Below are 24,722 nucleotides of genomic sequence, written 5' to 3' on the forward strand. Positions count from 1 at the left end.
AACCTTCCAGAGGAAAATGAAGTCCGAACAATGGTGGATCCAAATTCAAGAAATGATCCAAAATTGCAAGAACTAATGAAGGTAATGAAAGCATGTAAACCCTGTCAGGAAAGTGGAGCTATTTTTTAATGCCACCCCTGCCTCTTTCACTTGAGCACTTGAAAGCACTAGTTAGATGTTAATTAGTTGGAACCACATGGTGCGTACATCCCAGTGAAATGGGGAGGTCATTTGTGGCAGTATCTTTCTCTAGATGTGGCACAGGGAGACTTTAAAATTTCTGTTAAAATCCTGAGGCCAGATTCTCAGTCCCATCCCATCCCCAATTGAAGATCATGCTGATCTTCCCTTGTCTTTGTGATTCTTGGGGTTAGAACTTTAGCAGGATGCTTCATCAAAATCAACTTCAGCACCTTTAACACAATAAGATGTTAAAATTCTACTGAAAGCAAGGGAAAGATTTCAGTCCAGAAGATACTGCATTAATTAGTGTTTGTCCAGACCTTGTGGTGCATTGGCACAACCACCTCAGGTGAGTCCTTCCTGAGTTTTTCCTGTTTGCTCCTGAAGGTATGTCAGACTGTATTTTGAGCCACTGCAGCTTTGGTATTCTTTCTGCTAAGAAAAATGGCATGTGGTTTAAATTGCAAATGAATAGTGTATAATACTGCCAAATGTGTGTTTCCCACATAGGTATTAATTGACTGGATTAATGATGTGTTGGTAGGAGAGAGGATTATTGTGAAAGACTTGGCTGAAGACCTGTATGATGGACAAGTATTGCAGAAATTATTTGGTAAGAAAAAATACACGTGCACGGTGTTAAAGCACTTTGTCAAGAAGTGGATCTCTTGTTCCTGCCCAGGAGCCTCGGTATCATCTTACATTTATGGCACTAAGTGGTACAAAAATAGCATTGTGTTATGAGCCCCCTGAGCAATGGGCTGTGTGCACAGCCCTCGTGGCTCAGTGCAATGTGTGGTGCTCTGCAGCTGGTGAGAGCAGCACAAAGCCTACCTGGGGTGCTGCAGAGGGAGGGCTCTTGTCTTGGCAGCACTCTTCACTCCAATTAAATTTATTACCTGCATATGGGCTGCACAAACTTTGCCATGTTACAAGTGGAAAGTAAGTTTGAAGGCAAGGGCAGTCTCAGTGCCATGGTGGATGTTTTTAATCTCTGCTCCTTCCATGCTATAGTTTGTTCATCGCAAGGTTCCCCTGGAAAGTTGGATTTTCTTTCTGGTTTGATGTCTGGCTTTTAACATGGCTGAGGTAATGGTGCCCAGTGGACTGCAATCTGAGCTTCAGCTGAGAAACAGATAGAGACAAGAAACTGCTAATGCAGTGTTGGCATGTGCTTTTTACACTGTTGGCTTGAAAGCCATTTTCTTAGTTATTACAGCTCATAAAGTCTCCAGTAAATTTCTTTCCAGTATCCTAAATGAATCTTCAAACATCATGTGAGCACTTCTAATAAAGACTTCACAGACTATTCCCTTCTATGAATGGTTAAGCTGTTGAATATATTGTGATGGACTGGATTTGCCCAGACTGAGCAGTTGGATTGTCATGGGCAGATCTCCAGTGTCTTCACCCAAAATTCACAACATGTGTATCAGGTGCAGCCTGACTCTAAATATGCATACACTGATCTAGCATTTATTGATTTCAGAGGAATCTTTTCCATTACCCTTAATTCCTTGTGGATCAGGTCTCTGCTTACTAAATCTTCAGTCTTGTGGTGAGGAGGTGCAAGAAACCTATGCAGATAGCAGCTCTTAGGCTGGATTAGGAGATAGCAGCTCTTAGGCTGGATTAGGAGATAGCAGCTCTTAGGCAGGATTAGGAGATAGCAGCTCTTAGGCTGCATTAGGAGATAGCAGCAGCTCTTAGGCTGCATTAGAAGATAGCAGCTCTTAGGCTGGGTTAGGAGATAGCAGCTCTTAGGCTAGATTAGAAGATAGCAGCTCTTAGGCTGGATTAGAAGATAGTAGCTCTTAGGCTGGATTAGGAGATAGCAGCAGCTCTTAGGCTGGATTAGAAGATAGCAATTCTTAGGCTAGATTAGAAGATAGCAGTTCTTAGGCTAGATTAGAAGATAGCAGCTCTTAGGCTGGGTTAGGAGATAGCAGCTCTTAGGCTGGTGGTTTAGGCTCACTCACTTTGGAAAGATACTCAGTTGGCTTTGATAGGAACAAGATCAGCTCCTACCAAAAAAGATAAATCTTAACAAAATACTCTTTTGTAGAAGTAGATTGATAAGTGACCAAGCATTTTGTTTCTGGTATTGTCACCAGGGAGCTGCTGTATTTTCTTTGCTTATTCTTTAAGGGTTAACAATAAACCACGTATGTATATACATAGCAACTGTACTAATTGTAACAAACCAATTCCTAAAGTATTTTAAAATCTACTGCAAATTTTAAGTGCAGAAAATGGCTGTGCTTTCATAGAGAGAAATTTGCCTGAGGTTTTAGTTGTTTTCATGAAAACTTGTTTGCCTTTCTTTGATGCATCCTCTGCCTCTATGAATACGGAATCACTTCCATTTTATCACTACTAGGCCAAGTAAAATTTTTATCTCCTGCATCTGAGGTAGAAGCTGGGAGGCTGAGACTGATGAAATAAAGTTGGTGTCTGTTTGCTAGGTTTGATGGTCTGCTGTGCAAGCCACTTGCAAGCAGAATGACCTTCAAGCAGAAGCAATACAAGTAAAGGGCCTTATGTCCAAGTCTGGTGCTCCCTAAAGGGAGTTGCAGCAAATGTTTGTTAGCCAGTGGTGTGGCATAGAGCCTTCTCCTTGTCAGTGTGCAACTAAAGGCAAAATGTGAACTTATCTTTAGGAGCTCAGAAGTGTAGAGGAAAAGTGGCTCTGGAAAACCTTAGATACAAAATTAGGAAGTCTGATGTCTCCTGAATGTTCCTCTGGGTGTATGGAATGTCTTCGTGTTCTTCATGGAGCTGATAATTTTTTTTTCTTCCATTCTTTCTTCTATCACTTCAGAGAAGCTTGAAAGTGAGAAGCTGAATGTTGCAGAAGTTACTCAGTCTGAAATTGCTCAGAAACAGAAGCTACAGACAGTGCTTGAAAAGATCAATGAAACCCTTAAACTCCCTCCAAGAAGCATTAAGTGGAATGTTGACTGTAAGTTTTGTGTTTGCTGTGCTGTTCTCATCTGTTGACAGCTGGGAGGTTGTAGGTGCCATCTGGAGTTCTGAAATATCCAGTGGCATGGGAGGGCTGAAACCTGGGATTTATGGCAGGAACTGCTCTGAAGGGCACTTCCAGATGTGCCACTCTGTCCTCTTTACTGGTGTCAGCCTTCTGTGCCGGTTAGGTGTCTTCTCAGAGCCTGTCCAAGTGTGGTGGCTTTGCTCTGAAGTCCGTGTGCATACCAGCTTAAGTTTTGTATTGCTAAATTGGCTTGTTGAAATAGGCAAGTACCTGCAGAAATGCAGCAGATGGACATAAGGACAGTTAGGTCCTAGAACTCTGTGTGAAATTTGTGACATAGATATGAATAATATTTCTGATAATTTCAGGCAAAGTCTGAACCACTAGTTTTGGTTACAAAACTCTAATCAAGACTAATTCTGTGCCTTTCCTGGTCTATTGTATTAAAAATGAACATATCTCATAGAAATGTCTTCAGTGGCCCAGCACAAGACACTTCAGTGTATATGTATTGGAGAAAGCAGGTTATCAGTTGTAGAAAATTAGGCCTCTTAATCTGTTTTAAGTTTGGTTTTCAGAATCATTTCATGCTGGTGAATACCTTGACCAGTACATCACATTTTCCCTGTCTCCTGTACCTGTCTTGTGCTGAGCAGTTTTGTTTCATGTTCCATTCACAACAATTAGTTAGAAGGAGAGAAATATCTCAAGGGAGGAAGAGTGAATATTTGGCCATTTGACTTTCCCCTGTCTGTGGTCCTGCTGAATTTTTTGTCCCCTTCTTTTTTCAACCTGCCCCAAGTTTTCTTTCCATTCTTTATTATGCAGATGGAGGCAGGGTGTTTGGAGTGGCCTGACAATTTAACTCCTAGTTTTAATTTAATGTTTTACATGTGTTTTAGAGCTGGAATAGAGATAGAGAGCAGCAGCTGTGTCCAGCTGTAGCACACGCTGGTGGTAGGCAGACAGACATCTTTGTAGTGTTCTGCTAAAGCACCTCATCTCTGACCATGGGCCCTCCAGCAGCATTTGCCAGCAATGCCACATTTTATAGCAATGTGTATCTGCATGGCATAGCTGAGACTTGCACTGTAGGATTATGGAGAAGGGCATTTTAGTGAGTCTGATCGAGTTTCAGCAGTGCAGTAAGGTAGTACTTAATGATTAGTTCAAGTACAAAAAATCTAAGTGCACAGCAGTGTCAGAGATCTTTTAGCAATACTACTTTGGGGAATGCAAAAACAAAATAGAAGAAGAAGAAGAAGAAAGAAAATAATAAGGATTGGAAATTATCCACATGCATGCCAATGGTTTGATGCTTGATCAAGGATTTCCTACAGTTTGGCTTTTGATGTCTTGTAAGTTGTGTTAGTGTTAACTACCCATATATGAAACCCACTGAAAAAACCTTCAGTAACAGAACTAGAACAACTTCATGAGGAATGTTTGAGTCATTGAGTTTAATAAGTTATTGCTTAAGGCTTGTGCCAAAACAGGCTCATTTATCATCCTGCAGACATTGTGACACTTAAAAATGAATAAATGCATGTTATGAGTACAAAAATATCTTTCTGATAGTCCATAAATCCTTATTGAAGTAAAGGGAATAAAAGAGAGGCAAGGAGAATGCAGAGACAGCACTTAAACTGTTGTACATAAAATCTGGCTTTTGGATTAGCTTTAGATTTCCATCTCCATGAGCCTGTGACACTCAGACATATTGCAAAGAGTAGTGCATTGGTGCTGATGGGGTGCCTTAAAGGTGCCCCCTGGCTCCAGGTGGCAAGAGGAAAGGAGTCCCATAATCCCTGTATCCTAAGCAGAAGTAAAAATCTGTGCCCTAGTTACTTTGCAGTTTGTAACTTGTGCTTTTAATGTCTATTTCAGCTGTTCATGCTAAAAGTCTCGTAGCCATACTTCATCTTCTGGTTGCATTATCTCAGTATTTTCGAGCACCAATCCGACTCCCTGACCATGTGTCCATCCAGGTGGTTGTTGTGCAGGTAAGAGGGGCTTTAACAGCTCTTGGTAGTGTTGTGAAGTTGACTGAGGGGTTTCTTGAAAAATGCACCAGGAGTTTCTGGCTGGGCAGGCACATGTGTGTCTCCTTGGCTGACAAGGAGCACCCGTGCAACTTCCCTGGAAAAGGCATGAGAAGAGAAAAATCTGCTTTCCCAGCTTGAGCTGTGCCTCACAATGTCTTACTTTGACTGTGAAGTGGCCAGACTGTGACAGTAAAAATACATTAAACATTATTGTTGGAATGTGTTTATCACCCGGAATGATCGCTAGAATTATTATTTTCCCCATTTTTTGATGCTCTTCTCACTTGTGTAGAGATTCAAATTATTCTTGGCACTGAATGATGAATTGTCACTGTTTATTACATTCGCATTTATGTTAGGTGACTAACTTCTTTTTCAGCTCTGTGCATGCTAATTTAGTCTGATTACAGTGTTGGTTTTCTCAAAAGCATGCAAAAAAATCCCCATCAACTAAATCTTTTGTCAGTCTCCTTATTGGACCCTCATCCATTCAAATTCATGTTTTCCTGTTCATCATTTTTCTTTCAGCTGAACTTGTACTTTCGTTATCTTATTTGTCCTCTTCTCATTTAATCTGCTTTTCTTTCTCTCAATTAACTTCGCCTTTATTTTTCACACTGCAACTGTCTTTATTTATGTCTTTGAACTGATGTTACCCTGAAGTAACTGGGTGAAAGAGCTATTGCTCAAGTTTTGTGTGGCTGAAAATCTGCAAGACAGATCTGAGAAAGTAAACATTCTCTCTTGTAGAATTCAAATAGGACAAGTTTTGTAACTTAGGGAGAAATCTGAAGGAGAGTCTCTGGTAAATGTGTCACTGGTGTCTGGTAGTGACTCATTGACTCAGATTCTGCTTCATGGGTTTCTCTACAGATGATGAAGGACAATCCCTGGGAATCTGCACTTATATGTCTAAGGCTTTGAAGAAACCTAACCTTTGGCTATTATAAATGTATTATTTATACTGGTTTATCTCAAAGTTCCACCAAAACCAACTGGAGTACAGTGAGCAGGGCATCTTAATGATGAAAAACTAAATGAGAAAAATAACACAGTCCTTAAAGAAAGAATCAGAACCTCTGCTGTCATTCCATACCTCCAGACAAAATTCCAGTTTAAATCAGTGGGCATCATTATCCTCTTGTTTAACAGGCTAACGTAGTTCAAGAGCAAATCCACTGAAGTCAGTACAGATAAACCAATTTAAAACAATAAGTAGTGGGAGAATCTGGCTCACTCTTGGTTGCACAGCTGCAGCTCAGGCGCCAGTGGTTGGCAGGGGAGGCAGTTCCACCAGAATAATCTCCAAGTCATGTTGAAGGAGATTTTGTCCTGCAGACCCTGACCTTGGTGAAATCCAGTGAACTCCAGATTCACTGGATTCCTGCTGATTCCTATTAACAGAGGGTGGGGGCCAGTATATTTACTGTAATTGTAATTGCTGTAATTGTTTCAGACATTTCTCTTTTTTTTTTAATGGTGGGTGAAGGTTTTATTTTTATTTTTTAAATCTGTCTTTCGCATCCTGTGTGATGGGACTGATTCTATATCATGCATCATGTACTCTTTGAACTCACAGAAGTTTTAATCAACCATCAGCAGGTCCTAATGGCTGATTTAGTGGTCAGGCTTGCACGCCTCATGTTCTGAACACTTATGCATTCTGTAAAGAAAGATCAAGCCTAGGGAAGCTTAACAGACTATGCAGTAGCTGTTTCAAAATTCTGCTGTGCATGGTTTAATAAAGAGAACAGGAGAGACAGAAATAAAGGAACAAAGTGGTTTTATGAAGTCTTTTAAGAAAGACTCCCTTAATTCATTTCATGATTTTGTTAGGCATAGAAACACATAAAACGTGAGGGTTGCTATGTTGGCTGGATGTAGTTTATTGAAATAGAAAAAGCATATTTGTGAAACAAAAAATGTGCTCATGTCTAACAGGTAATCAGCCTAGTTCTTATGAAAGCTTATTTCCTTTGGCTCTTTTGTACAAAAGCTGTTAGCAATGAGAGTGATATGAAATCGGGGTTTAAGCTGATTTAGGAAAAAATGCGATAGTTGGACCTTTTGTAGCTACTCTATTATTTTCTTTTCCTGCCATAACAGTAGAATAAATAACTTTGAACAAAGCCCAGGCTTTGTTTGATCATATCTACTGAAATGACTGAGAGCTTTTTTGGAGAGCTAGGTCTTGTCATCATTTTGCCTCTTCTTAAAAATTATGTATTTCTACCATCCACGGATGGTTAGATGACAGATTGTTTGTGTCCAAGAGATGGAAATCTGAGAGTGTAAGAATGCATTGGCAGAGCAGCCGGAATGGCTTCAGCATGTTCTGGGACAGCAGTTCTGGGGTGCATGAACTGCTCTTAGGCAGAGCTGGGGAATTATTGGGATGAGATGAGTGTGTAAATCACAGCCCTAATCAGAGATCCTTGGTACCACTGCCTGGGAAGGTCTGAAAGGGTTTGGAGCAGCACTGCCTCCAGGTTCCAGTGAAGTCTTCTCTGGACCCCTGACAAATGCATTTGTTCTTTCAAGCTCCAGAATAATTCTGCATTTCACTTTGGTGGGGCAATTATAAAACATGGTCCTCCAGGTGAAATGAGTTGTAACAAGACATAGGCAAAAAGCCATCCAAATAATGGCAAGGTTTTCAGACTGGGGCTTTGTGGGGGAAATTAAGCAGCTGGCCCTCAGTCACATAAAAATGCTGACTCAAAAGGAGATAAGAGATCTTTTCTAATTCCAGATGTACTACCTTTTTTTGTTCTAGGGAGTTGCCAATTTTAAATGGCAACTGATTAGGAATATCTTCAGGGCCTTCTGAAGTCTTTCAGCTGCGAGGGAAGAAAATGCCAAGCCTGTTCATTAAGGTCTTCTGTTATCACTGGAATGCATCTCCAGCTTTTCTTTTTAATGGGGAATTTTAATTCATGCCTCTTTTCTCAGGGACTTTCAAATAATTGATTTTTATAGCTTGTTGTTTTAATTTTAGCCACTGTTGCCTTTAAGAAACATGCTGGATAGTCTTTCAGTCCTCAGCAGCACCTCTCTGTATTTTCAGGAATATTGTGTCATTCTCTGTCTAGTATAAGACAAACCTCACAATAGGTGACGTCAGTGCTGGGGTCAATTCTGAGTGAAGAGTTTTTAAAGAGCAAGAGATTCTGAGAAGCAGCCTTCAGAGAAGGTGCTTAGACCCGTGTTTTAGGGTCCATTCCATTGGGAATTTACCTGTCTTTTTACAAATCGTAGGTATAGGAAAGTCTGTCTTGACATGTGCTGGTCAAATGAGTGTCCAGGGGATGCACATTGTGTTTGGGCAGTGTGGAAATCCCATCAGTGTTAGTGGTCAGGTGCCAGACACAAAACAAGGGTTTGGGATCATTTTGGTTTGGGGTTTTTGTTTGTTTTTGTTGTTATTGTCAACAACAAGGCTGTGGATTTTTTTCTTTTAATATTTTAGCTGCATTTTATCGCAAAAGCAAATATTTTTAATATCAGTGCTGGAGTATATTTCTGGCAGTTTTTGTGTGCTTGCAGAGAGAAGGTGTAGAGCATTATAAACCTTTTTCTGTTCCCATATTCCCAGTCTGATCACTGAAAGCTACAGATGGCATTGCTGTGGTGCTCAGCCCCTGTGGGAGATGAGAGCAGCAGGGTTCTTGCTGCATGAGGCATCAATGGCATATCAGAGTCCTCATGAGGAGGAAATAAAAGTTTCCTTTCACCCTGCAGCAAAGGGAAAAATAAACAAAAATACCAAACAGAGTGAAGTTCCAAGTTGTGCTAGCATGAGCTAGATTGTGACTTGGTCTTTCAGTTAGTTCTGGAGACAGCACTCACTGCTGTCTGCACACGCTGGGAGTGGAGGTAGCCCTAAATTATGTCATTCTAAATTATGTCATTCTTCCTCAGGCTTTGATAGGCAGTGCCTCTGCAGCTGCTCTGTGCCCCCTCTTCCACAGTGTAACACACTCGACTCCCCTCTGTCTTTTAAGTTCTCCAGGGTCCTCCCTCAATGCATTTTTCACTATGTGCAAGATATTTAGAAACTGGACTTTCAAAAATAGCATGGAAACCCCCTGAAACTGTCATCTAGCTGCAAGGACAGTTCACATTGCTCCAGGTGCCAGTCTGGAATGACCCAGAGGGCCGTGTTCAGCTTTACTTGACAAATAAATATATTTATTGATATATTTTAGTAATACAATGTAGAAGGAAAAATATATCAAGAAATGTATTTTAGTAGTGGAAGGAATAGACAAGCCTGGCTCAGTCCTCAGCACATCACACACTGAGGACTGCCTCAGGTAGGGATGTGCTGTCTTCTCCAAGGAAGGAGAAAGCAGCAGCCCCAGGACAGATGCCATGAAGGACTTTTCTAAAGGTAATTCTCCTTTTTGCTTTTCCACATAGAAGATGAGTATAGGACCAGCATAAATCTATTTTTCTCATTTCCTTGTATGACAGGGAGTGAAGAATCATGAGTAATTGCCTGATATCTTGTCTAGACTTGAAATGGAGTTGTCAGCATTTGCCTGACTTGTCTCTGTGTACTGCAAATTTTTGGTAATACCAGCGAACAGGATTGACAGAGAGAGCACAAAGAGAGGCAAAACATATGTGTGGTATTTACAGCAGCCCCAGATGAGTGTGATCAGCAAACTGAAACAGTGTCAAACTCTTCAAGTGCTGCATTTTGCAGCTGATTCAAGCAGCAGTGACTGGAGCTGGCTTCTGCCAGGTTGGGCACGGCCTCTGGGCAAAGGCTCCTCAGCACCAGCTCCCATCTGGGGAACATCAGAGTCACTGCTGGACCAGCATGGCAGTGTGGATTTTTGGTTTCTGTCAGAAGCCTATAGAGCTGTTTGTCAGCAGAGAAAGGAAACACTGAGGAAAAAAAAAAAAAAAAAGAGTACAAACAGGGCAAAAAGAAAAGAACAAAAAGAGCAAATAGCCTGGGAGCACGATTTTTGCAAAAGAGAAGCATGGGCACCATCTGCCAAGCTGTTCATTGAAATACAGGGCTTAATTCAGCTCACCTAGATCTGTCTCCACCAAAATACTTACATGTGTGTTTGGGTGTTTCAAATGTCTCGCTGAATTGGGGCCTTTAAAAGAAAAGTGAATTAAGAACAATGGAGAAAGGAAAATAAATACTTCCTTCTACAGGTGGAGTTTCAGGTTTCTTGTTAATGTATAAAAGAGTTCTCTGAAATACTTGCAAGGTAAAATAATATATTACTTGTGAAAATTTGTGTAAGAAAAGGTCTTATTCTGCAGGTTTCTTATCTAATTATATTTGTGGATCACAAATTTTTACTGTACCCGAAGCATTAAACTTTAGTGAGAAAAATGTCGCTTTTTTCCTTTTTGCAGAAACGAGAAGGAATCCTCCAGTCTCGACAAATCCAAGAGGAAATAACTGGTAACACTGAGTATGTCAACACCACATTTGCCAGCAGTACAGTAATTGAACACAGATGTGTCTCAGAAATTCAAACATTTGCTGATATTTAGCTTTCAGTATTGGGGTTCCAGGGAAGATGATGCATCAGCCAGTGACTGTATTTTAGCCTTTTCAAGAGCTGCAAACAACCATCTAAAAATACAAAAGGGGGAGGAAATAGAGAGGTGGGGAACTAAAAGCAGGACTTTAGGTGTGTAAAATGATGGTAGTAAGCCTTGTATGTGCCATCTCACTGAACATTTCATAACAGAAAAGTTGTTCCAAACCAAAAGGGAACAGTAGTAGAATATCCAGGTTTCTAATTGAATGGAGAGAAGCTGCACTACTGACTTATTATTAATCTGTATGGATTTATGTGTGATAGTTATATGAAGGATCAACTGGAGCAAAATCCTGCAGTTCCTAAGAACCCAGCCCAAGCCTTGTTTGGGCTGGATTTCTATTGTGGTTGGTGTGGTAGATGCATCTTTGAAGCAGAGGGAAGAGTTTTCTCAAAATCAACATGGAAAAGCCTTCTTTACTCAGGCAGGGTGTGCTGGTCTGGTTCAAAGTAGGGAATATGGGATCTGGCCTCCTGTGAGACTTTGGTGGAGACTAGAGATATTATACTGATAGACTCCAGACTAACCCTGGAGTAACTTGGTGAAGTTATTCCCAAAATTCTCCTAAATCCATTAGTCAACAAGCTGAAGATCATGGTATGAAGATCATACCATGTATGCTGGGTTTTATTGCAGCACAATATCTGCAGGTGAATTATATGTAACTGTTTCGTTCTTTTCCATTTTTTCCCCCCAGGGCATTATCAGGAAGGCATGGTAAGTTCATTTGATTATTGTCTCTTTTCTTGAGGCAGCCAGAGGGTACATGAGTTCTGCAGTGGGTGGTCACTTTGATCAAGTGGCAAGAAAGGAGAGGATTTCAGGTTGCCCTGGTAAATAAGCACCACAGGCTGTTGTGGCAGTTAACACAAGGGGAAAAAAGCCAATAAAATCACTCTGACCATCTTTAAAACACATTTCATTGCTGTCCAGCACTTGTTAATTTGCATATGCTTTGTGGTTTAACCTGCAGAACATTACTGCAGTGGTATTGATGGTCCTGAGTTCCCAGCAATGTGAAATGGTGTCTTATCATGAACCAGCTGGTGAATGTTGATATTCCACATCCATTACCTACTTATACTTTAAAGATGTGGAGTCATTATTCAGCAGGCCCTGTGCCTCGTGTGTCTCACTGCCAGGATTGAGGCTGGACAATAGAAACCACTCCCCTGAGTCTTGCTTGGTGTAAAGTCTGCCTTCCACAAATGCCTTTGGGTTTTTTCTTAAATTGAGGAATATGAATGTTTGTTGAGTCATTTGCTGTTATTCAGGTGGTTGTTGAAACACAAATTGCTCAGAAAAGGCTCTGGTGCCTTTTTATGTATTTTTCTCTTTTTTTCAGAAGGTGGCTGCAGTATCACTCCAGTCATGCTACCTTAGGTTGGCTGTCCTAAATTGCCTCAGAGAATGGCCAAAAACATCTGTACAAAGGATTGTATTGCAGAAGTTTAATCATAAACCTGCTTAATAATGCAGTCAGTGGCCCTTGGGGAAAATCTTCCTCTGTAGATAGTGACTAATGTAAACTCATGTTCTTCTACAGAAATGATTTGGTTACTTGGCTGTCTCTATCTGGCTGTTCAAGATCTCATGCATAAAGATGCTATTCTTAGCTCATTTTTGAGAAACAGGGTCTTTAGGTGACCCAAATCCTACCTGAAAATGATGCTTTTTTGTGAATAATAGAGAATAAGTTACTGACAGCTCACAGCAAGAGAGAAGTATGCAAACTCCTTGGCACTTGGAATTCAGAGACTGTATTGAACCATTTTGCTGACTGTGCTGTCTGAAATGAATGTGTGTCTCAGGAAGTGTTTATTCTGCACTGGAACAACTGCTGCCCAGTATATTAATGGCCCTGAATGTTTTTCAGAAAGAGATGCATTCGACACTTTATTTGACCATGCCCCAGACAAGCTCAATGTAGTGAAAAAGGTTGGAAGGTTTTTTATTTCTGAAATACCTCATGTGCTCATGTGCATGCTTGTGTGTATCAGATGGTGTGGATGTGCTGTGTGTGGATATAATGTATAATGGCATGCTTTGCATACATTAAATACAATTAAGCTTTATGCTTAAATACACAAAGTCATGATTATAATCTTAGTTTTTATTTAATGTTTAGCAGCACAAACTTAACTTTGGAACATGGAACAACATACAGTTATCAAAGTTTCCATCAGGAGAATTCTCACAAAGTGTGTGCTGAGTAGAACCCAACTGGTACATTGACTGTACTGATGCCAATGAGATATCCAGTTTACAGCTGCCAGAGGTTTGACCCTAGAGTATTTTGGCTGCTGTCAGATTTGAGTGGAGTCCAATTACCCACTTCTCCCTAGTCTGCTAAAAATTTGGGGGTTTTCTATGTTTTAACAGTGTATTTATATATATATATATATATATATATATATATATATCCACATTCATTTTAGTTATGTTCTTCATTCTTGTAAAAAATAATTTTAAAACAATTTTAAATGTCACATTTCAATTTCAAAATTTGGAGATTGTGTTGCAGTCTCTTCACTCACACAGATTCTCTTCTGAGTGGAGTTCACACTGCTGGTGTTGAGCTGCTGCCCTGCTGAATAGGCCTTCATTGCAGTGTTTTCATATTTCAGACTCTCATCACCTTTGTGAACAAGCATCTGAATAAGTTGAATTTAGAGGTGACTGAACTGGATACACAGGTAGGATTTTATAGCCTTTCTTAAAGGGGAGAGGTAGTTGCACTCTGTTGTGCACTGTGCCCTCAGCTTTATCCAGAAATTTCACTGAATTATTGTTCAATGAGCTCTAAGATGTTATTTCAGCAGGAAATCCTTCATTTCTAAAGACATACAAAGAAGAACCTCACCAATCAAGCATCTAAAACAGTTTAGTATCTCCATTAACATAAAAATTAATTACCAAATCCTACCTTGTGGGTGCTGCCAAGTGCTGCAAGGAGGACCTGCTTGTTTTGGTCAGGAAGGGGTTGTGTGCACTTGGTTTGCTGCAGTGCCAGGCTGAGCAGTTGTTTCCTGCCTACCTTTGCACAAGCACATGGGATCACAAAGCCTCCATTCAGGGGGAATTCAGGATTCTCCAGAGCAAAGCTGCTCAAGTGTACAGGCAGCTGTACAGCTGGGCTGCAGGCTTGATTGCACCACAGAAATAATGTGCTGCATGCTCTTCTGTCGTGTTCTCAGCTGCTAAATTGGCTGAAAAGAAGCTAAAAGAAAAGCTTAATCCTGCTGTATTAATACCTCCCCATGTGAACAACTGCAGCAGTTATTGTAAGAAAATTACGGGGTCAGGCAGGAAGGGATTGGGATCTGCACTCTCAAAAAACCCCAGGTGTCTTCAGGTCAGGCTTTATTTTATGTCTTGGTTCATGTTATTAAGAATTTCTGCTTTATTTACACACCTACCAATCTGATAGAGATTTTTTCAAAGGTAAAATTAGGATTTAGATGGAAATTGTGTGTAAAGGCTTTCAAAAGGGCATTCCCTATTTCTGCTCATTGCATCATTTACCTTGGGGGAAAACATTCAAATGTACCTAGAAACTCCTTAAGCATTTATCTGAAACAGCATTCCCTGAAGTGAGAGGTTGTATTTCCATCAGCTGAAGGAAAATCACCTGCCTGAGGAAGGTGATGGGCTGTTAGACCCATAGACCTGATGCCACTGGGGTAGGAGTGAGAGTGACAAAACCACAGAAACATGGAATGGTTTGGGTTAGAGGGGACCTTAAAGATCATCCAGCTCCACTCCTCCTGCAGAGACACCTCCACCAGAGCAGCTTGCTCAGAGCCCCATCCAGCCTTGGTCACTTCCCTGGGCAAATCTGTTCCAGGACTCCATTGTCAAATAAGGAAAGCAGTGAACTATTTTTCAGAAAATGTACTGAGAAATGTTTTGGTTTTTTTTTTCCACAGTTTGCAGATGGAGTGTACTTAGTCCTGCTAATGGGTCTCTTGGAAGGCTATTTTGTTCCCCTGCACAGCTTCTTTTTGACTCCTGATAGTTTTGAACAAAAGGTAACTAGATTTCATCTTTCTGTTAAAACCAAGCATATAAATATGTCTAGTTGTAGAAGGATAACACAAACTTTTGTGCATAAGTTTGATGCTAATAGCTGAAGTCAGGAAAGGACTGTACTGCTAACCATTTCCAAGTATTTAAAAATCAGTATTAATACTTAGCTGGAATGAGACAGAAAATTATATTAATGATGGGGTGGTTAGCAAGTATTAATAGATTTTGGGAGCCATTGTGTGGTGCTGTCATTATACAAGACCTACTGTTCATTAACATATATAGGATTACACACAGGCACTGATGACAGAATTGATTTTCTTTGTGTGTCCAAAATCCAAGAATTTAATGTTGGAAAGGTTTAAAGGGTTTTGGAAGCATAAAGGCATATATGTACAATGTGTCAATTTAAGACCAACATTACATCAGTGTCTGTACCTATCCAGGCAATTCATCTGTCTGTTCAAGACAAGAGCACTTCAGGGGCCATCATGTTCCAATTTTTGAACTTGTAGGAAGTGGGCTGTGCTTACTTGAGAGTAATTTTATTAAGGGTTGTGTTAGTTCATGTTAACTTTCAATTACCTTTATCTTTCTGCAACCACCATCACCCAGAAACAGCAAAACAATGGACTGTCTGGATTCCAAAGACCAGATCTACAGAGCCCTGACTATTTTCTCCTTTTGAATATCTTTTAAATATGTCTTGTCTTGACCATTTGCACTGTAAAGTTCACAAGAGTGACTGCCTCTGTTGTATTGCCAGGTTGTCAATGTATCCTTTGCATTTGAGCTAATGCAGGATGGTGGATTGGAAAAACCAAAGCCAAGACCAGAAGGTACCTGTTCTACCTTTTTTCTGTCTCCTTAAAAATTTGTGTGGGCTCCAGATCTCACAAAGTTACAGTGTGGCTAAGTGAAGGTAAAGTTAATCAGCAGCAAAAGGCAAGGTACATTTTGTAGTGCTCAGGGAACTCTGTATTTTAAATGCTCTTTTTCAAAGGTTGCAATGCTTCCTTTATTCATTGGCCAAACATATGCAGTAATACTCCAATATTCCCTGAAAGAAAGAGAGCACAGTTGTGATTGGTGTCACTGGCAGGTGTCAGTTGCTCCAATTGCTCCATTTTCCTCCATCTCACATTTTTACGCTAAACCTTGAGTATTCCAGTAATTTATAAGATTTTCACAAATGAAGGAGATGTTGTGGAAGCTGAATTTCAAATGTTCACATACCTGCCTTTGGATGCAGGACCTAATAATGCATATTCAAATTAGATGTAGAGCTGGGGACTGACAGTAGAATGTGCTTCAGGGAGGATAAAGGTTTTGCTGCTGACTTTGGGAGCATTGGGATTCCACTCCTCGTTGTTCATACACATACAGTGTTCAAATCCAGCTTTTCAGGCTGGAGACAGAGCCCTGGATTCACCAGGGCAATGGGTATCTCTTGTTGCTCCTCCTGTGAGGAGCTGGGTGTGCAGCTTCTCCTCCCCTCTTCCCACCAGGAATGATATCTGGGCTCCTGCTGGTTACCTGCCACAAAAATCAACATAGCTGTGTCTTTTCAAGGCCAATTTCAGACTTACATTTCACAGTCTTTTCCTGCCACAATATTGGATTGTCATTCCCTGAGGAGCTGACATAAGCTCATGTCAGAGTGCTGCTTCTAGCAGTCAGAACTCTTGGGAGATTCAGGCACTGCTTGCTCAATCAGGTTCTGCTCCATTCAGGGTTTTTTCCATCCCTCCCAACTTCCAGGTTATAACAGCCACAGACACACACACACACACACACACACACACACAAAATAATGCATCTCAGGATCGAGCCTGTGCATTTAAATCTCCACCTACCCAGCCTGGTTTTTTTACTTCTTTTGACTGGTTGAACTCTTATCCACAGTCATGCTTAGCTGTACCACTGGTGAGTGTATCACAAGCCTTTATGTCTGAAATAGTCAAAGTGAGAATGAGGAAACAGTGAAATCGAGGGATCCAAGTAAAACACAGAGTATCTGTGATCCCTTGCTCCCCATGGATGGTTTAAAATTCTTATGGCATTTAATTTTTCAGGTATTTATTGCTCTAGGGGACAGCTAATTTTTCCAGTATAAATCAAGCCATAAGGATATTTCAGCATATATAAGACATTTCTTGTGCAATTATTGAAATGCTTAATATGAAACTTCCTGCCCAAAGTGAATGGAAAAACACATGTGTTTTATGTGTTGTTACATTGGGCACAATGCCCGTACTTAAAATTTCCAGTGAGCAAAAGAGTATTGAAAAGGATCTTACCCTAAATGTGTACACTAAATACTCTTTGAATTCCTACACTGTTTCTTTGAGGTCCTTGAGGAAAAAATATGCTGAAAAGTGCTTTAGAATATGAGAAACATATTTAGTGGGGGAAAAAAAAGAATGCAGTTAAATAAATGAGTATGAAAACCAATGATTTTTATGGGGTCAACAGTTTATTTGGGTTATTTGCAATATAATCAAAAAGGTCTTAAAAAGCTTTCTGTGACCTTTTACTTTAAAAATGGCTGGAACATTAATCTGCTGAATCTATAGTGAATTCATTTGCAGTTTGAGCTTTTTCAGAGCTCCTTGCAATGTTTACATCAAAGCCAAACTCAAGTTTCTCTTTTAGAAACTTACTTACAACCAGTAAAATGTTACATGTGCTGGTCAAACCCCATGTAGCAATGGGAATAACCCATCTTTCTCTGGGAGTGTGCTTCTTTTACTTTGAGCCCTTCTGTGGGATTTTGTTGTTGTGGTGGTGGTATCTTTTTTGTCGTGGTGTCTTTGCAAAGAACTAACAAAGTTACTTCTTTAATAATAGAAGTTCTGTATTTGGAAAAAAAGTAATTCTGCACCTTGCTGCTGGCCTGAAAGAGGAAACTTCCAGTGTTGCATGCAAACAGTATTACAGATTGCTGTGGGATGTTGTGGGGGCAATGCACCCTTCCTGCAGCTTTTGGCATTTCCTCTGCATTTTATACCAAGCATTTTTCATCTGATTTATAAAGAGCCACAAACCAATGCTGGCTCTGGTTATATGACCAAGGCCCAGAATAAAATCTAGCCTTGAGTGTTTCCACCCTTTGTCCATGGATGTAAATTCAATGTCTTTAGTTGGCACACTTACCAGGCATAGGTTTGATTGGATTAATTATTTAAAGTGTGACCCTTCACAATCTGTGAGAAACATCAATGTAGAAAAATATAATGGCTAAACTCTGGTGACTATATGCACCATTTACTGGGCTCACTTGGAAGTTTTGGCCAATTCCAAGAACCACAGTTAGGAATTTGAGTTCTTATGCATTCAGCAGAAAGAGATGGGACAATTCTGATTCCACTCTGCTCTTTCTGGGGCAGTTCTGAATCCCTGTTTGATATCGACTCAAGCACTGGTGTAGACTGCTGCAGTAGTGCTTGTCAGTTTGTTTTATAGATTTCTTGTGAAATAATATTGACTTTCTCAAGAACTGCTCTTTGAAACAGAAGGTATTCATTAGCTTTTTGTTTCATATAAATCCTTTACTCTAGATGTTGAGTTTCTGAGGACTGATTCAGCCACGAATGTCAGCTAACTCAAAGAATTTTCAGATGTTTGTTCAAGGAGTACTTGTATACCTAGCTTCTTTAGATCCTCTGGAAAATTTAAACTTGCCTCTAGCTATCCTGCTGCAATTGGGCCTAGTGAAGGATGTTGCAGTCCAGAGTGTGCCAAGTCCTACAATTCTTACATAAGAGGAAGCTTCCATTGGTTGCTGCCTGATGACTTTTTTTCAAAATCATTACTTTCCAGCCACAACTGTCTGAAGATGAAGTCATACAAGTATGTGTAATCCTGGGCACACTTTGACTCAGGAGCATCTGAGCTTGGCTACGTTTCATCAACAGCAGCAAGAGCTACTTGTATCCCTAATTAGAAGTGGTTAAAACACCAAGTTTTGAGTTGCCAGTTTGAAAATTGTGTTTTATTGATATTTCTACTCTTTTTGCTGTCCTTGTGATCTAATGTTCATGGTTATCAATGTGAGCAACGGAAAGGAGTGGGGAATGGGCACTTTTTTCTGGAAAACATTTGGAGCTAATGAAGTTACTAATTTGTCTTCCCTTGTCTTTTTTCTAGATATTGTAAATTGTGACTTGAAGTCTACACTGAGAGTACTGTACAATCTGTTTTCCAAATACAGGAATGTGGAGTGAAGAATTTATTTGAGTCACAAAGGAGTGTTGACAAAGAAAACATCATAACTAGCCTATCTTCCATAAGTATTCCTCTGCATCTCTATCCTAAAAGGAACAAATCCATTTACCTGAAGAATTTTTGGTTTTTAGTTGATTATTCTGGCACTACTATTTTCACAGTAGATTTAAATCTAATATAACTTATAAAGAAAAAAGGAGTTGGGGGAAGGTATCTGGGTATTTTCTGGGAGAATTCATGTCTTCATTCTGGGATAATTCAGTCTTGTCTGGGAGACATTCTTGTCTTCACACTGTTTTTAATAGGTGAAGCAACAATGAAGAGAAAATTAGTAAGTTTGATTCAAATCAGCCTTTGGGGCCAATCATAGGAATATTCTGTACTGAGTACTTAATTATTTTTTTACATTAATCTTTTTTTAATCTAGGGAGGGGAAGAATATTTTCTATCCATGATAAGACAGTTCCATTCTAATTGTGAGGAATGTGCATGGGGAGAAACAGTTAAATACACTTGTTCACATGACAGCTAAGAAGAAGAAGCTTAACCTGCTGAATATATAGTTCCAGTGCTATTATTAGGCTTTAATTTTATGGGTACAAACTGAAGTGGCCTACTCATTCCTTCAGACTTACTATGATGTGATGCTCTGCTTCAATATGTGCTATTGAGCATTCCACAGAACCACACTTTGCAGCTTGTCACTTGTTTTTGTTCAAGGAAGAGATCTTTTTTGCAAAGAACACTTTTCAGGAAGACACACCTCTATAATACAGCTTTTCTATAATATTTGTGTTATTACAACGTTTAAAAAGTAGAAGAATGGCTTTTTTTTATTTTGGCAGTTTAATCACAGGATTATCAGATTGCAAGTTCAGATTCATTGCTAAATAGAATTTAGAGTTGTCCCTTTGGTTGATTTTATGATGAATGTATGTTCGTCATAATGAACTGCATAATGTTCAACATGAAGAAATAAGATTCATTTTCTAGAAATGGTCAAAACTACTTCCATCCAAAGATTCCATTAGAGTGTAAAGTTCTTTGGTGATTTTACATGGCTACAAAGATTTTTTTTTTTAAATTTAATTACCACCAATTGAGCTGTTATCTGTTTGGTTTTAGCTTTAACAAAGACACAAAAGGGAAATGGGAGATGATTCTTCCCTTAGACTGTTACCAAGCTCCAGTTGTGCTTCCAGAGGAAGCTGCTGGAGGCTGCCTGCATCACTTCTGAAACAAAGCGCTCCGTTGCCACCACAGATTCTTGGGGTCCTGCTTTACACAGCCAGGAAAAAAATTCCTCAGGCTGAAATTCCTTGGTAACTCTTCGGAAATCTTGGGAGTGCTTGGTGCAGGAAGGAGAGCTGCTAACAGCCCTGCAGCTGGAGCAGGGCTGGCTCAGGTCAAGGAGAAGCGATGGGGCAGTGCTTGAATGGTCACCAGCAGAAAGGCAGAGCTGGCAGGGACACTCAGTAACAGCTGGGTGTCACTCATGATGTAAAGCATTACATCTTTCCATTTGCCAGGGCTTTTTTTCTTTTTCTTTCATGTAGAGCTTTCCAGTACAATGTCAGCACAGAGGGAACTCCAGCAATGATTTTCTGTCTTTGCTAAAAGCCAGCTGGTATTTGGTAATAAGGTGATGCTGACTTCTGCTGGGGGGCTACAAAATTATTTTCCTGAGACATAATATGAACTTTTCCAAGGGAAAGTCAATATTCAATTCAAAGGACAATGCCTGGGTGTTCTCTGATCTCAGAAATTATCTGATTAAGAATATCTGAGTAAGAAGCACTCTAAATATCTTGGTTAAAATATTTTCTTACCTGTGTGTTTTAAACTGAGTTTCTGAAATTAGAGGTACAGAAAACAACATTTATTTCCCCTTTACAGGGAGAAATAGCTGGACATTTTGACATTTTGACCTCAATGAAAATGAACATTTTCATTATAGCTTTAGTATCTGAGAAGCTAAACAATAGGAATGAACCAAAGTTTTTTTGAGCAAACGGAGACAGAATTTCTCGTGTATATATCAGCAGCAATTTCAGCTTATTTTAATGTTTAACGTGCAAGCTTTTCATTTGCACACCTAGTAGTAATTGTAATAGCTAATTAAAAAACAAATTATGTTTTTTCTGCAGACCATGCTCAGCTGCAACTCTTTTACATTTCAACAGTGCTGAAGGATTTTGACAGCCTTTGTTTTCAGGAGTGCACTTTCTTTTAAGAGGAGATTTGTATGGGTAAAGTGAACACTGAAGCAGTTTTCTTTGCCTGGACTTGCAAATAAGTATTTCTTGTGCTATATGGGTATAACATTATTGGAGATTTATCTGTCAGGCTCCATTTCCATCCTTATAAAACATAAAACTGAGACAGAATTATTAAATCCTCACATTGAAATGCAATTATGGAGAACTGTAGAAGCATTTAAATAATATCCAGCCTTTCCACAATTATCAATCCCATGGTAAGAATTTATGTTAATGAAAATCTGCTATATAAACAACAGTGTCCTATGTAAATATAGATCCATGTGATAGTTTGAACAGTTACACACAAATAGTATATGCTGCCATGTAGGAGTGGGTCACTGCTTATATTTTTGACAATGTAGATTTAAATAGCTATCAGATAAATATGAAATCCAATATAGAGATTCATCCAATATAGAGATTATATCTAATATTTATTGCTTTGATTCAGAATATAAGAGAAATATAGAATACTATTGTAGACAGTTTGCTTTTCAGCAGTTGGTGTAGGCCAGCCCTTTCCTTCAGGGAAGGGAAAAGTTATTTGGGCCAAATTCTGCCACACCTACATTTTTTTATTCTTGATACACAGCAATGCACTCTGACATACTGCTGAAAGCAGAATTCTCCTCACTGTTTATATCAAGATAGAAGTTGTTTAAATTTTAGCCAATCCCAGGTTTATTTATAATTACTTAAGATGATTAAGTGGACCCAAATCAATTGATTGAGCTCGTGTGAGACATGAGCTGCCACCTGGAGAGGCCAGTTCCTCCCCTGGTCCCAGAGGGAGCCTGTGGTCCCCAGGCTGCTGTCTCAGCACTGTGGATCCTAAAGCCAGCTGGGGTAAATCCAGGGCCCTTCCTGAGGATCTCGTGGTGGTTTTGGGATCCCACCCACCAGACCAATGTGCCCCACAGGCAGCTGGGCCCACCAAAAAGTGGCCAGTTCTTGGCCTGCCTCGAGAGGCAATCAAGCAGTAATCATTGCTGCTGCTGGGGCATTGTGAAACCCCCCAAAAGAGCAATTTTCTGTGACTTCTGATTCATCCATTGCATCCAGCAATAGGATATCTAGGTTTCTTCTGTGGCTGGAGATGGGCATCCTTTCCCTCCTGATGGATCCTGGTGTGCTCTTTGAAGCACACAGAACTTGCTGTTTGGGTTTTTTTTTAAAGAGGAGCTACAGATTTTTCATAATGTGTCAATAAGCTGTTGTCAAGATAATTACCTAAAATCCTAATATCTTGACATCAGCTCCTTTCAGATTTCTTTCTCAGCTGACTGGCTGTTATTTGCCATAAAGAACAAGTCCTATAAAAAGGAACCTTTGCATGATTTTACCCAAGACACACTCATAAAGCCCAGAATTGGATTGCTCTGTATTTCTGATGGAGTCCAGACGAACCAAGTTTCCTATTAAATGTGCTGACTGCAGAATGCAGTTCTTTACATTTCCTAGTCATGTTACAGAGGGTGGCAGCCCTTGCAGCTCCATAGCTCAGGAATTCAAGTGGACCAGCAGGAGCTGGATGAGGTCCTAATCCACTGCAGTGAATTGTGGCAGGAATCACCAGAGCCTCTCTTAGAGAGCATTGCAGTGCTGGAGGATGGCTGCATTCAAGCAGACCATGATGATTGGGGTATTGGTTGGCTTTTGTTCTTACTTTTTATTCTGGAAGTATGGTTTTAAATTCATGTTTCAGGTTGTTTTAGCAGACACCTTGCTGCAAGCCACAGTGTTGTAAAGCAGAATGGCTTTTAGAAGTTTATTTCATTAGGTAAAGATATATGTGATATTTAATATACTAGATGCCAGCCTTAGGTCTTGTTTTTGTTATTCTTGTCTTCCTCTCAAAACAACCTTCATCAATGGCCAAGCATTCAAAGAGAAAACAGTGCCTTGAAGACCTCTTGCAAGATTTTTAGACTGTTACCTGTATGACTTTTGTCATTTTATTGTAAGAATTAATGTGGGCTTTCTCTTCACAGTCAAGGTGCAATTACAGACTGAAGAAATCCTTTGTAAAAAGTTACAATTAGCTTGCATGAAGATATTTTACTTTGATTTGTCACATGAAAACTTGACATAGCACCACCAAAATTTTGAAATTAGGCGTACCTCAATATCCACAGATTTTTCCAAAGAGCTTTTGAGTCTTTCAACATTTACAAGGGCTAATTTTATGTATTCTGAAAATATTTTCTGTGAGATTGTTTCTGCAATAATGAGATTTTCTTTTTTGTCTGACAATTTAATACCATGCATGCTGCAACAATAGTAGTCATTGAAACATTTGGTCCTCAATTTCAATATCAAACTAACTGAGAAAAAAAGAATATTTTCAAAATTTGCTGAACATGCATCTGAAAATAATTTTTAGTTAAAATTAAGCTGCATTGCCTTCAGCTGCAGAGTTAGTAGCTTTCACAGAATATATGTACTCTGTAAGTAAAAGACACACTCTTGCTGATTTTTTTTTCCTGTGCTTTTCCTGAAACCTTTTGTTATGATTCACAATAAAATTTGCACCTGAAAATCAACCCTGCATGTTGTTGTTGGGTCAAAGAATGAGTTGTCTGACAAAAAATTAGGGAAGCTGTGTGTTTTGTGTTCTCAAAACTTCCAGACCTCTCCATGCACCCAAGCCTTTTCCAGTAACCCCTTTGTGGGTGTGCAAGGTGTTTATTATTATATTCTGTGGGGGCTGGTGACAGCTGAACGGGGGCTGGCAAAAGCAATCATGTAAACATATGTTTGAAATGATTAACAGCAGCAGGTCAGGAAATGCTGTCTTTGACTCAAAGCAGCAAAGAACACCTTTACTTTTAACTTTGTGGTGCTGGGCACTTCAGTGGGGATATCCCCCCTGGATATAATGCAATTCTCTGCAGAGCAATTTTGGTAATTCTGAATCTAACAAAATGTTAGCAAAACATTGAAATTATAATGTCTGTGTCAGAAAATAATTGCATTTAGGAAGATTTTGAGATCTATTTTTTTATAAACTTGTTTTTGTTGCGACCTTTTAATGTAGGAGCTTCAATGCAGAGCTTGGAACCAGTCCAAAATATAGGCATCTAAAGTGCTCCAGATCGACATTTATAGCCACTGAATTACTGGCTGGAGTCCAGAAGCAGGTGTTTGATCTTTAGGTCTGCTTGTAAAGCTGAAACCACCAAGCAGAGCTGCCTAATCAACAGGGAGCACTAAAGACAGGGTGAGTTTTAATGCCAGTCTTCAGTCTCCAGTTTTACTCAGGGCTGGATAGAAGCAATTCTGCTTGCTTAGGATCCACATTCTCAACCCCCACCATAAGCACTTGGAGCTTTTGTCCTAAATTTTGTGGGTTTTGTCCTGAAGAACAAGACTTGCTCTTCTTCAAACATTGCAGTACAACACAAAGGT

The 24,722-nt window shown here is 39.7% G+C and overlaps 1 protein-coding gene across 2 annotated transcripts in view; it reads left to right on the plus strand.

Moving 5' to 3' along the window:
- PARVA (parvin alpha) overlaps positions 1-23,857 on the plus strand; it is a 62,936-nt gene extending 39,079 nt beyond the window's left edge. For both annotated transcript variants that reach the window (XM_058807993.1, XM_058807994.1), the window contains exons 3-13: positions 11-81; positions 694-796; positions 3,005-3,145; positions 5,063-5,178; positions 10,606-10,664; positions 11,495-11,514; positions 12,674-12,735; positions 13,425-13,493; positions 14,727-14,828; positions 15,593-15,665; positions 18,976-23,857. In XM_058807993.1, coding sequence (XP_058663976.1) covers positions 11-81; positions 694-796; positions 3,005-3,145; positions 5,063-5,178; positions 10,606-10,664; positions 11,495-11,514; positions 12,674-12,735; positions 13,425-13,493; positions 14,727-14,828; positions 15,593-15,665; positions 18,976-19,052 — 893 coding nt within the window. In that variant the 3' untranslated portion in view covers positions 19,053-23,857. The remainder of the gene's footprint in view (positions 1-10; positions 82-693; positions 797-3,004; positions 3,146-5,062; positions 5,179-10,605; positions 10,665-11,494; positions 11,515-12,673; positions 12,736-13,424; positions 13,494-14,726; positions 14,829-15,592; positions 15,666-18,975) is intronic.
- The last annotated feature ends 865 nt before the right edge of the window (positions 23,858-24,722 follow it).

The sequence above is a fragment of the Ammospiza caudacuta genome, chromosome 6, assembly GCF_027887145.1.
Source record: "Ammospiza caudacuta isolate bAmmCau1 chromosome 6, bAmmCau1.pri, whole genome shotgun sequence".
Taxonomy (NCBI): domain Eukaryota; kingdom Metazoa; phylum Chordata; class Aves; order Passeriformes; family Passerellidae; genus Ammospiza; species Ammospiza caudacuta.